We start from the raw sequence: 14,203 nt of genomic DNA, 5'->3' as shown, positions 1-14,203 counted from the left end.
TATATTTATGTATAAGTATATATTCATCGATTCTCTGATCTTCTTACTGTTGTTGCTGATTTATGTCTGTAGGCATGATTTACTGTAAAACCTTTCAGTTGCAACCTGGCTTCAAATTACATTTACATGTTCAATTTTGCCTTGTATATTGAATAATCGGTTATCGGCTTTCAGTTTCCTTGTATATATGTAAATGGTAAAGTGTATAAAAGTTAATGATCTGGTTCAGTTAATACTTGTATGCCATTGTATAAGTAGATGATGTAGATCTAGAATTAGTTCAAAACTCTAGTGTATTCCTAAGTTTTATCCATCTGCAGCTACTTTATGTGTCTGAATCTTTGCATTTATTTTTTGCTTATACATTTTAAGTGTTTGTATTGCTTTCAAAGTACTCGACACGGTTATCTTAAAGAAGAAGATAAAAACAATAAATTTAAAAACTAAATAAGCAGAAACAGAAAATAAACTGCTACGTACGTTGTAACGCAGTTATATACGTTAGTTTGAATTATAAATATTTTTTAATTTGAATAATTAAAAATAAGGATAAATAACTCTGAAAAATAATCTTTTAATCATTTGTGTCTTTGGCTTTCTAAATGTAATTGCATTCCTTTTTCTTTGTTTTTCCGCTCTTGATTTGTTTCGGTTGTATACATTTTTTCAAAAAGTAAAATTGCATATCAAAAGCATTAAATTGCAGCTGCATAAAGTATATATTAATTAATATATACGTTTACATTTGTGTGGGTTTTTATTTTAGATCTACCGTCTGCTATGTGGATTCATTTTATACATTTGCTTTGATTTAGATATTTCTACGCTTTTAATCGTCTTGCAACGCAATTTCCAAGTTTGATCGGATGATTTTAATGTTTTTCATACAAAATATTGAGTATCGATTAGCTTAGTCTATTTCTAATATACTCTATTACGTGAACAACATTAGCAATGCCCCTAGTGAAAATATTTTCAAAAGTTTTGTTCCGCCCTCCGGCCCAATCTATGATACAAACCCTATGTGGTTAGGCTAAAGTTTACTTTAAATGCTTTCACTAAATTTTGATCGATCACTGCACATGAAATTTGTGTCCCTCATCATGCATATATAGGTATATTTGTATATATACATAGATAGCGAGTTCTGTTTTCAGTAAAGAACTATTCTGAATCATTGCAAACAATAACAACTAAACTCAAGGTGGGCACATACCCAATTATGGCACATATCGCACATACTTTTTCTGTACAGATCGGTTGAATAATGCGTATAGTCCTGTACATAATTTACATTTTCCTATAGCAGACTGAAGCACTGGAGTCTGAAGTACTACAGCTTAAGGCTCTGCAAATTAAATTGACAATGGAAAAAGCACTCGATGGATTCGATTTTGATAGGAGCGCTGCATAGCGGTTGACAGTTGACTTCCAGATCCAATTCTGAATGAACCTCGAATGCAATTTCCTTATATTTCCCCGATTTCTGCCGGCTTAAAACTAATTTGTTTGCCTTCCTACTATTTCGGTTATTTGTGTAAATCAGTAATAAGCGTTTCGTTTTGTTTTCTCATCTTCCTCAACCATTTATGCTTTTTAAATTTTTTCTATCTTTACTTTCTCTGGGTTAAATGCAAAAAATCTTGTAAATCGTGTATACTCTATGTGAATAAGGTTTACTTAGATTACGTTACGTCTTGACCATCTTTAGGATTAATATATACAACTGTTAATTTCTTTTAATGGTAACTAACAATATCATTTCTCAGCTCTAATTTAGCGTAGCCGCTTCTTTAAACCGTGTCTGTATAATCAAGTGGTATATATAGAGTCATATATACGTATGTTTTGTTACGCTTGTGTATACTTAGCAAATCTGGGAATAGTATAAAGGCTATATAACTATAAATTTCGTGTATAACTTCTCTGGCTTTTTGTGTGTAAGTAAGTCCCGATCCAGTTCCTATCGCTGATGAATGATTTCTTCGATTGCTACTTGTAGTTTAAGGGAGGGAGGAAGGTTGGGGGAGGGATGAATAAGCCACATTTTATAAAATGCATTGGAACTTTGGAATTACGTTTTGTATACTAATTAAGGTAGTAAATGGTAACTTCTTTAGTTAGGGGGATCACAGTTAATACCATTTTAAAATAAACTAATTGTTTTTCACAAATAAATCGAACATTTGGCGTACGCTGAATACAATACAATTTGTTCAAGTGTAATTAATATTTAAAAAAGTTTATTACTTAAACTAAAAACGAATTATATAAAAATAATGAAAACATTTGTTTAATAGTTGAAAGTTTAAAAATAATGCACTCCCCTGATTTCAGACTAGCGTAAAATCGGTTACATTTACTACCTTAATATCAATATCCTGCCTAAGTAAACTCATTTTTAAACCAGTTTGTAGTTCAATGTTCACTTTTCAAGAAATCGAAACGAGTTCCAATGCAGATAACACGAACAAATGTTTAAAGTTTTTTAAGAAATGAAGATGTTTTCCATTTTCTTTGAGTAGAAGTACTTTTGCTTCTGATCAGTGGCTTGTTTGCTAGTATATTTCATTTTCGTCCCAGTCGACCGATTGCAGGACCAGTTTGTCCAGCTCCTTGGAATCGCCGGAGCTGCTGTTGCGCCTGCGCCGTCTCCTCTGGAGATGTGCCCACTTCCGGTTGAGATGGGTGGCCATTTGGGGGGCGGCAAACATGGCCGCTGCCGCTGCACTCAGCTTGGTGGGCGTTATGGCGCTGCTGCCGCGGTTGGTGGTGCTTCCCGAGGCAGTGGGCGTGGCTCCGCCTCCGGCAGGACTCATGCTAAACAGCTCTCTGTTGCCAAAGCGAAATCTACGGGGCGGCGGCAAGGGAGGCGATGTGGCGAGGTGAGGTGTGTCGTAGGGCGGAGGCGGTGTGATCATTGCCAGCGATGAGGTGTCTTCCAGGTCATGCTCCTCATCGTCATCGTCCTCGTCATCGAAATGGAACCTGGCGTCGGAGTGGCGTTCGTAAAGCTCGTATGAGGGCGTCTCCGCCAGCGGCGATTGCGGTTGAACTGGCGTCACCGGCATGGACTTGGCATATGTCCTGCCGATCATCGGACTCCTGGCGTGTGGCTGGGCTGGGGGCGTGGTCGCACCAAGGAGCGGATGCGGGTCCGGTTGCGGAAGCGGATTCGGGTGTGGGTGTGGCAGGGCGTGCGTGGACTGGGCCTGGATGAGTGGCATCGATTTGGTGTTGCATATCAATCAATCACGGTAGATATAGCTGCAGTTCTTGGGGCTCTCCTGCGGACTGGGACTGCTGGATGGCGGGGCCGGACTGCTGCTGCTGTTGGACATTACGGGTGAGGAGCCGGAGCTGGAGTGCGGCTGCTGTGACTGCTGTTGCTGCTGGGGGCTATTCGAACGGTGTTGAGTTACTGCAAGAGCCGGAAATAACTCGAGTTAGTTGGGAAAATCCGACTTGGCATGGGTGCTTGGGTGCATGTTGCATCGATGCTTGGGTCAGGACGCTAATGGAGGCTATGGAAATGCATATTTTGAGACAACATTGAATCTGCTGCAACATGCACATAAACACTCGCACACACACAGAAACTACTGGTACACGTATCAAATAATATATCGATTATGAAAGGGAAAGTATATACCACATAAAATAGGAAATAAGATGTACTTTTTACTTTAAGAAATAGTTAAAACAAAAGATTTCGATTTCTGTGATAGTCCCGAGAAATATCCGACCCATTCGGGTCTCAAGTACAGATCGACCAGAGAGATATAGAGGGGAAGAGTCCTGGCGACAGATAACAGTAGTAGGTACTTTCAGAGTGAGTGTCTGTGTCGGTGTCTGTGGGTTCTGTTGGTCAGTCAAATCGTAACTCTAACTTAAGAATCTCAGGTTTTAAACTTACCAATGCCATGACGGGGCGGCTGTCTTCTTGCGCGACCAAGACTTCTGTTACGTGTGTTTGTGTTGTTTACAGCCTATGGGGTTGGAGTGTTTATCAATTTCTCTTCTTTTATATTCAAAATATTGTTTTTGGAAAGTTACACATGTCAATGTTGAAGGAAATAAAACACAAGAAAGTAAAAATGCTAAATTGCTTCAATCTAGGGAAAAACGTTCGCAATCAATTTTCGATCTCAAATGTTGCAAGGCCAGACCAATTTCAAGAAGTATTGTAAAGGTGTGGTTCTATGAACCCAAATTGATTTAAATTTGTGTACCGTTTTGTTTTGGATTTCTCAAGTGCTAATGCAATATCTTCCAATTACTTTCTGGTCTGCATTTTTAGTGGGCAAGCAAAAAACGAAAAAATTGTAGCATATCCCAAATAGAAACGAAAGCAAAATAAGTACGTGTATCATGGTGGGGTAGTAGCTTATTATTACCGGGATTTATTATATTTGTGTCTTAATTATCAAACGTTTTTTGTATTGCACACATACAGACACGTACTTTTATTAAATTGCTTCACGGATTTCGGTATAATAAGTTTATGGGTTTGGGGTTTTGGCGCCCATGCAGAAGAGTTCAAGCGGTTCAAGAGGGTCCGTGTTGGAGTAATACAGTTTTAGTAATGGGTAACTCGGATGGCGTCATATCTAATCAAACAACAAACACACACACCCTCTCAATCACGCAGAGGTCAAACAAAGGTTGAAGGAAGCGTTGGCGCTAACGATTTGCGAAGCGAGTTGGGCGCGGGATGGCTGACTGGGCTGGACTGGCCTGATTGACCGACTGATTGATCGATAACCTTTTTAGCCATTCGAAAATGTGTAATGTTGAACCAAAAGTAACGGTGAGTGAAGAGAGAAGAAGATAGCAAGCAAAGCTTCTGCAAAAGTGACTATATAACTATCAAAAAATTAAAACTAAATTTGCAATAGTGTTCCAAATTTTAAATGTAATTAATGAAAAGAGAGAGAGAGAGAAATTGGGGAGATTTCGAAAAATTACTTTTTGCCTATGGAATTTCGGTTTAGCTCGTTGTAAAGAGAGCTTCCGTATTGCAGCTTTTGAGCAAAACATTGTCCAGATTAATAATTATAGCAAACGCAAGCCGACCAAGGAAACATTTAAACCAAAAACGGAAAGTAAAATAAAATTAATTAAAAATAATGTAAAATAAATAAACTCAAATGGCTTTAGTTATAAATAAGTATTTACCATATTTTGGGTAATTAGTCCCTGACTGGTTTCAGCCGCCCCACTCCCGTCTCAAAGGTAAACCTAATGTAAAAAAGGGGAAGAAGAATAGAGAATAGATAGAGATAGATTTTTTGTGTAGTTTATGGTATGCAAAAGTAAGTATCGATAGATAGAGTTTCCCGTTGAGTTGAAGTAGTAGTAAGAATGTAACTGTACAGAATGCTTAGATAGATAGAGGGGTATAATGGAAGCCCTGAAAAGATCCAATCCCACTTGGCTCGAACGATTGGTGTATTTCCAGATTTAGGACAGAGCCCCAAAATATAAGCGTAATGGAATGGGGTGAGTGATGAAGATGGTATCTAACATGCGCTTAGTCATGAATTATAGAAAAAATGGGTTAGATTGCAATTTGATGTTTGGCGGTCTCCGAATTAGCAGGAAACCATTTTTTTTCAAGGAAATACCGAATTTGATTTACAAGGATTATTTTAAGACAGTTAGCATTAGACACACTTCCGCGGACAATTCAGTTCTATCCAGTATTTTTCAATGATGTAAAAAAATTATAATTTATAAGTGGTAAAATGAAAAGTAAGCATGCAATGAGTTTAAAAATAAATAATATTAGTACAACGACTTCATCTACAACGTTAAGAACAACATGTATGAGAGTTATAATATATAAGAGTGATGCGACTTGAAGCTATATACTTTTTACACACAATTAGAGGGAGTGGCGGCAAAGGAACTCGCACACACTAGTACACACTAACACAAAGATAGAAAAGGTGAGACTAAGAAATACACCAATCGACGATTGTGTGAGGAGATTTCAATCAAATACAAGCGCAGCACAAGGACTCTCGATGGACGAGCAAGTTAGTTAACTAAGGTCAATAAATGTCGAACAACATCGATAAGAGCGCAATGGTTACGGTTAGAGATTAGTTGTAGTACGATACGATAATCGGAAAATCAAAATAACTCGGTCTGCTCGACCAGATCGTTAAGCAATAGTGGCAAAACTCACCTTCTTGACGCTGCGGGTGGTGGAAAATCCATCTCCGCGCCTGTAGTTTTCGCCCTGGGAATACCATAATAATGTAAAAGCCTTATTAAAAATCCAAAAAATCCAAAATACTCACCATCACCTGGTGGGAACGTAGGGTTCCGAAATTGTCGCGACCGCGATACGATTGCTGGGTGTTGTAGCCATCGGGTTGGAATTGGAAGAGGGTCTCCGAGTTGGGGCCCTGGTGCATTTGGTGCATGGGCGGCTTGCGCAGCGTGTTCTTTGGCGAGTGCATCTTGTTTGGCGGCGGCGGCTGGGGCAGAAGCACCGGTTCTGCGTACGTCACCTCTTCCACCTGAGGCAATAGCTTGGGCTCCTGCTGGATGCGGCAGGACGAAGGGAAGCTGGACATAAAAACGTATTAAATATTTTTCGAAAATGTATTTACTTACAAAAATTTGAATGTCTGAATTTCTTTAATAAAGGTATGTCCAAAGTATAAAAAACAAGGAAGAACGCTATAGTCGAGTACCTGGACTATCAGATACCCGTTACTCAGCTAAAGGGACCAAAGGGAAATGGAGATATGCAAGCAGCAAAGCGAGATTGAAATGCGCCACCTATCGGCGGTAGACAGATTTAAGCGTTTAACGATGAGAACAATACATTTCAGTTAAAATTTTTATTCTAGCATCAAAACTGTACGAGCCACAGTTTTGGGCGGTTTGTGGGCGTTAGAGTGGGCGTGACACGCTGCTGAAATAAACTTGCGCTGCGAAAGAAGCTCAGGAATCTGCACGTCAAATCTCAATAGCCTAGCTCTTATAGTTTCCAAGATCTCAGCGTTCATCAGCGTTCATCCGGACAGACGGACAGACGGACAGACGGACATGGCTAGATCGACTCGGCTAGTGATCCTGATCAAGAATATATATACTTTATGGGGTCGAAAAAGCTTCCTTCTGCCTGTTACATACTTTCCGACGAATCTAGTATACCCTTTCACTCTACGAGTAACGGGTATAATTATAAAGTCGCAAAAGAGGTCTGCACCCCAAAGTAGGAAAAAAAATGATCAAAAATGACGGCTTGTTCCGATTTGCACGAGTATAATACTCTTTATACTATAATACTAATATTTCAAGGGAAATAAGACTTTTGGTAAAGCTTTATCCCGATAGCTCTAGGACTGAGAGACTAGTTAGCGTAGAAACGGAAAGACGACTATCGATCGTTTTTCCAACCTTACCAGCATGTGTACCTTTTAAAATATGATACTGTAGGTTTTTAAAAAATCTAAAAATCGTCCCGACGCCTGCTTTTCCTTCTATTTAAAAGACTGGACTTGAAATTTCGTGTTCTCGTCGATGAAGAAAAGGAGTCACAACGTCAAATCTCCGCCGGAATACCCCAAGGCAGTGTACTAGGCCCGACTCTGAACTCACTTTAAACACAAGATATGCTAGAATCCTGCTGATATGCTGTACGGAAGTTTACTCATCGCAACATACACTTGACCAGGAACTGATCAGGAATTTCTATGCTAAGGTAGAAACCCAACTCAAGGCTTAAAAAAAAAAACGCAACGATGGTCAGGCGTACTTTGCTATCACAGGCTCCAGTATGTCGCTGCTTTCTTCGCCGAGAAATAAGCTCCCATTGTCGTCCAATAATGTTCGTTTATACTCATACAACTCCATTTTGGAAATGCGTGTTAAAAGTCTACAAACTATAAACTCGCTCAAAGAAAGCCCATAGATCAACTTAAAATGCTAATCGCGGGGTTATGAGAATTAGAGACTTACCTATTGACATTTTGCCGTTGTTCAAAATATTCGTACTCCGTATCGGGATATGGCAGATTATCGTCTTCGTCCTTATGACATCGGCGACCACAAAAGTATCCTGTAAAGAAGCCAACCAGCAGCGAGAAAATCGAGCCGGCCAAGACGGCCATAACAAGGGTCTCCACCGTGTACTGGGCGTTGATAATATCTGCAGAGATTTGGGGACCTTCGGTTAGTGCATTATCATAAATCGAATTTAGTTCATTTCGCATTGATACATTGTGCATTAGGCAAAACATTCAACAAACATTTAAAATCACAACAAATATGTAACCGTTTTTTCGGTTTGTTGTGTCGGGTTTCAGGTGGGTCGGTTTTTGTTTCAGTGTGGGGTTGAATGGAGATTGGTCCATTATTGTAACGACATCAATAAACATCCAAACATCGAATTTATAACGCACGGTATAAGGTTGTAGCACGGTAATTGTTCAAAAAATAATAATGAATGAAACGAGAAAAACGTGATTAGGAATAGTTAGTTAAGTTGTACAACAACGAGGATTAAACTTATTAAGCTAAAGGTATGGTTAAGAAATTATAAATATATATGATTAATATACAAGAAGCATAGTCAGGCAAAACAACAATGCACATGGTTAACATTAATTAAGATTAGTTTATACCCATATTTTTATATGTAACAGGTAAGATCATATGACAATTGCTTAAGTTTGCTTGAAATTCTAATATTAAGGTGAATTGAATGAATTTATAAAAAAAAGAGACCGAGATAACATTTATTAGGTTGGTTATTTTAACTTTTCTATAATTAAGGGAGAATTTTTTGGAGCAGATGGTATCAATACTTTCTCAGTTTTATGGCAATATTTTGTAGAACAAAAAGTCATCTCAAATCGCTTGAGTTCGAGCCCAGAGAAGTCAACATTCATTTTTCCACTTTCCGAAAGTTTTTTTAATTGAATTTGTGAACCATATGTCATAATAGTAATAGTAAGTAAAATTTCAAGGTTTTTGTTTTAATTGGCAAAAAACATAATTTTTTGTTTTTACTAAGAATACTCCCAACAAAATATAATATGAACCGTTTTTGCACGTCGTTGACCGGCAGTGTATTCGGTTCTCGCCGACACCAAGAAGATTTTCTCAAAAAGTAAGTTGGTTGCCCAACGCCATAAATTGGACGTAGCGCTCTTAAAGCTTTTAAAAGGCCACTGTGTCCGAATTTGGGTACATTATTATTATTTTGACTCGTTGTTGGATAGCATATCCATAATGAAATGGCAAACCGTACTGTAGAGAAATGTCAGAGAGAATTTCATGTTGAGTGGATTATTAATCTCATAGATCTCCTAAGATACAGTTTCGCCTTCTCTTCGTATTTCTTGGGTTCGTCAATGTTGAGCTAACTATCTGAGTCACTACCACATTTACGATAGTGAAACATGTTATGCATAACATTTGTAACATGATGTGAGTAAAATTAAAAGAAAGAAATAAAAAGGCGTTTCCTTCGTCTTTGTTTTAACTTAAAAATAATTGTCGAAGCTAGTCTACAAAGGTATAAAAACACTCCCATATATAGTGAGATATAGGGGGAACGGAAGTACTGTCTTCCCGAAATCCGGGGCTGGCAGTAAGTTGAAGCTCATAAAAACAGATTCGCTTAAAAACAAAGTGCAAGGCAGCGGTTACGATGGGACTTGAACGGCAAAAAGTGCCAACAAGCCGGCAGTCGAAGTTCAGGGAATCCCAACCAAATGAAAATGTGATTTGCAAGGTAGACAACACAGAGAGCAAGCAAAGTTCGAAGGCTGCAAAGGAGGTGGGCGAAGTGACAAGCAAGTACGTGCGTAATACAAAGCGAACGAATGCAAAGTAAATATGATAAAAAATGTGCAGGAAAAGCGTTTCGGTAAATCACCTTCAAAGTTCTTATCAATATTGTCGATGATTTCCTGATCCTTGCTCTGGCGCCGCGAATCCAATAAGTCCATGTCGTTGCGGAAGCCCTTCTGCTCCCCTGCGTTGGCATCCTTGGAATTGATTTTGCCTGTACGGGAACAGAATAGCGTTAGTCTTGGCTTCTTTGGCCAGTCCTGCGTGGCAAAGCTTGGCAGTCACCTGAGGGGCAGGCCGCGTGCTGGCCGGTGGCCACATTCTGGTAGAAATAGTTCTCCTCCAGCCATCGGGGAGCTCCGTGGGAACGGCACTTGCCGGCAATTTTGTCCCAGGCGCAGTAAGGGTCCTGCAATGCGACGCACTCACTGCGAACAGACGAAAAATTGTGGATAAGTACGTGCACTCGGAAAAAAGTATCGATAAATTTATTAAATTCAGAAGCACAAGGAGTATAGCTTCGGATTAAAGTATACACCAAATTCTGTATGTTGTTTTATTCATTTTGGTACTTTCTAGTTTAGATAAAAATATAAAACATCCGTTGGTAACGGAGTTATAAACAGGCTGTTATATGTTTTTATTAATTTAAAATCCATTTATCTTTCAGAATATTTAAATATCTTAGGCGTGTAGAAAAATGTTATCACAATTTCAAAAACACTCTTGTTTTTCAGTCGAGTGTAAGCCCCACGAATATACTGCATATTGAGGCTGTCAAGTGCCTGTCAAGTGACACGAGAGTCACGCAAATTGTTACATGATAATAAAAATGCCATTGTCTGGATTGGTGGATATAGGGGGCGGCACGACACTTACCTGCAGCTGGTGATTTTGTCATTGTGACAACGGTGCAATTGGATGGCTACCACCTGGCTGTCCGTCACAATGATTAATTTGCCATCGTCGTAGCTGCCATCTTTGGGTTGATCTGCGGATTAAAAGAGTGTTAAGTGCCGTCGCTTGCATGCTGTTGGTGTCTAGCCGCCTAACTCACCGTATTGCATGGTTCTAACTATCTCTAGATTACGTATGGGCTCACTTTTCGTCAGGACATCGATTTCTTCGATGACTACGGAGGTCACTTTATCCGCGGAATCGGCGGATTCGGCATTTACCGACTTGATTATCTTTCCATGATCTGTTAAAAAAGAGGATTTGTTGTTATAAGGCTTGATTTCCGAGTTGGCATAGATTTAATAAACTGCTTTCAATTTACTACACACCTGTGCCTACAAAAATAACGTCATACGTCTTGCCACCCGGAGTTTTGATCTGTGCATCTACAGCGATTTGGGTGAAGCGATAGCTGCGAAGGAGCACAAGAAATTAATAGGACATTAAAAAAATAAACTTAACAAACGTTGTCCATATTTCATTTGCTTCTTAATTACTTTTTCTATTCGATTTCATTTAGATTTTATTGTTATTTCATCAACGACCCTCGTGGTCAGCTTCTAAATAGAGGAAAGAATGTCAGAGCATGTTTTCCTTATTTTGCGACATTGTGTTTGGCCAGTTTTCCTGACAACAGACGAACGTCTGTCATTTCGGTTAGAGGTCCATTAATAATGGACGGACGCCAAAATGGTCGCCGTTGTCAGGATGTGAAGTCAAAGGATGTGGCTCGCTGGTCCGATGGCGAGACTGGTTAGTCGAGGACTTTAACGAACAACTACCACTGCAACACGACTGCCAACAACAGAACCAAGAAACAGTTTGTGTTTTTTGTGGAAAAACATATTCCGAACAACAACACAAGTAGATGAAATAAAAACGAAAATTTCCCTCTGATTTCACCGCACAAACGACTTCCGTCTGCCCCCAAATCCCGCGTTGTTGCAACATTTGTGGCCTGGTCCACGTCCATTGTTGCTGGCATGCCTTCTGCCTCGATTTAAATGCAAATGCCCGGCAGCAGTAGTGGATGCTTTCAAATGGGAGCTGGGATCTGGGTTCCATTGCTCTGCTTTTTTATTGTTAATTAACTAATCTTGTTTTCGGGGCTCCGGTGTGTATGCAGCAACCATTTTCAAATTGCTCAACGTTTGTGCGAATAATTCATTAGATAAAGTTTTCATTTCAGACAAGTTAGGGATGGAATTTGCGAGGTTTCCAGAAATTAAATTGCATCTCAGTTGGTTGGCACGCCGAGAAACGTCGTTTCGGCCTTAAAATAATTTTCCACCTCAAAAATTAATTTGAACGAAAAGGATATGTTTTTAAAGTAAATTTCTACCAAATGTACTAATGTATTAATAGAATAAAATGGCTTACTTAACATACAAAATATACACAACTCTAAGGCTTACGTATTAATTGCAAATTCAGCAACGGCATAACAATTATGTACACAAGAGTATAGGAAAATGTCTAAATAGAGCCTTGGGAACACGTCTTGGGTCAAAGTCCAAACTCCTGACCATTGAAACTTGAAAAATGTTGCCAACTTTTTGTATCGCTCCGATGAGTTCGAGTGGCGACGATGACAGCCGAGTCGGCAGGCAAATGGCAAGAACCGGAGGGAAGTTAGTCGTTATTTGTTCACCTCCTGCAGCCCAAGACAGCAGCCCGAAATTGAGCTGACTGCTAGGCTGGTAGTGAAGACGATAAGAACAGGTTGAGGACAACGCTATACCTTGGGTCAGGAAGATGCAGACGGGATATGGTCAGCCAGCTGGCTGAAATCAGTTGAATATGAGATGCTTCCGGTCTGCGTCAGGAAACAATTTGTAACGGAGCTGCCAACTAGCTGGGACATTGAACTCAAGTCGAGACTCTTAGAATACGGCTTTCAACTTGCGGCAAACTTTCACCACTCCGCCGGCTACTATGCGAACTATTTGCTTCTTTCCTAGATTTATAAGAGCCACGCCCCCACAGGCTGCTGGTACCCGAGGAGCGGAAGTGGGCTGGCCAAACGATATTATTATAAATTTATGTTTCGGACAAGTGCCGTAAATTCTGGAGAATTTTTGATTTAATTTTGTCATTTGCGTTCGATAAATCCCCTCACATTGCTCAGCCTATGGTGTCGACGCCCTCGTTTTGCGGCATACCCTTCTGGCTCCATCTCGAGAATCTCACAGACTGGTGGGGCACCAAATAACTAAAAAGTACTTTAAGTGACATATTGAATTTGAAAAACTCTTTTGACGTTCGTGGAAAATGTATATGATTATATGCGTTACTCGTAGAGTAAAAGGGAATACTATATTTGCCGGAACGTACGTAACAGGTAAAAGAAAGCGTTTCCGACCCCATAAAGTATATATATTCTTGATCAGGATCCCTAGCCGAGTCGATCTAGCCACGTCCTTCAGTCCGTATGAACGCTGAGATCTCGGAAACTATAAAAGCTAGTGTTGGGACTTGGAATGCAGATTCTTGGGCTCCTGTGTAGAGCAAGTTTGTTTCAGCAGGTGGACACGCGCACCTTAGCGCTCACATTAAAACTTGTTGTACAAATGTAAATGAGAGTTCTTTCTTATTATCAATACATATAATATATACAAATTATTAAAATTGGACCAGTCATTAAAAACTTATAACCAAATAACATCGTCAGGAGCGCTATAAGCTAGATGGCGCTATAGGCGCTATAGAAAAAGAAGATAGGTGGCGCTATAGGCTAGGTGTGTTAGTGAAAAAAGCAGAGTTGCTTAAAGCATATTTCCATCCCTCTCCCGACTATAGCGTTTTCTCTTGTTTTTATTTAACCCAATGCCAAATCAACTAATAATAAAAAAAATGTTTTTTAAAAGGACTTTGGCAACAGGGCTCCTATAAATCAGTAAAAAGATGTGAATAGTTCTAGTGAATTGTATTCACATCACTTGTTAAATGCTCGAACCATTGAACGTGGTTTAATATTGACTTAACCTCAATCGATCGGCTAAGTTTAGAACATAATAAATTGATTTATTGAGTGGCGATGACGCTTAATCACGATTTTAAATACGAAGTCTCAACTTAAGCCAGGCGGATTTAAACCAAGATTAAGTCATACGGCTGACGGGATGTGACATGTGAAAAGCTGAGCTACAAAAATTCTGAAGTTACTTTTGCGCATTTTATTGGCTTTCAATTGAGTGTCACGGGGTCTTGATTAAATTCCGATGCACGCCCGGATCCTCGGGCTTTGCATCCGTTGCTCCAGCCCCCAAAATGCAATGAGTCAGTTGCAGAAAGTGGCGGCTCCACATCACCCACTCCACACACATTTGTTGTGGTGTGCTCATGTGGCACACAAAATGTTCGGGGGTGCGGATGCGGATGCGGACGTGGAGGGGATGCGGATGCTGGAGCAGGTCCGCAGACTGCG

At 39.7% G+C, this 14,203-nt stretch overlaps 1 protein-coding gene across 1 annotated transcript in view; it reads right to left on the bottom strand.

Moving 5' to 3' along the window:
- Positions 1 to 324: 324 nt before the first annotated feature.
- Positions 325 to 14,203, bottom strand: part of LOC119548602 (semaphorin-1A) — a 206,700-nt gene continuing 192,821 nt past the window's right edge. Inside the window, 10 exon segments of the mRNA XM_037855959.1 lie at positions 325 to 3,421; positions 3,917 to 3,989; positions 6,194 to 6,247; positions 6,309 to 6,579; positions 7,981 to 8,188; positions 9,905 to 10,033; positions 10,105 to 10,247; positions 10,699 to 10,810; positions 10,877 to 11,020; positions 11,106 to 11,188. Coding sequence (XP_037711887.1) covers positions 2,559 to 3,421; positions 3,917 to 3,989; positions 6,194 to 6,247; positions 6,309 to 6,579; positions 7,981 to 8,188; positions 9,905 to 10,033; positions 10,105 to 10,247; positions 10,699 to 10,810; positions 10,877 to 11,020; positions 11,106 to 11,188 — 2,080 coding nt within the window. The 3' untranslated portion in view covers positions 325 to 2,558.

The sequence above is a fragment of the Drosophila subpulchrella genome, chromosome 2L (assembly GCF_014743375.2).
Source record: "Drosophila subpulchrella strain 33 F10 #4 breed RU33 chromosome 2L, RU_Dsub_v1.1 Primary Assembly, whole genome shotgun sequence".
NCBI lineage: Eukaryota > Metazoa > Arthropoda > Insecta > Diptera > Drosophilidae > Drosophila > Drosophila subpulchrella.
Note: the sequence above shows the minus strand (reverse complement) of the source record. Positions and strands in the feature narration are given on the sequence as shown.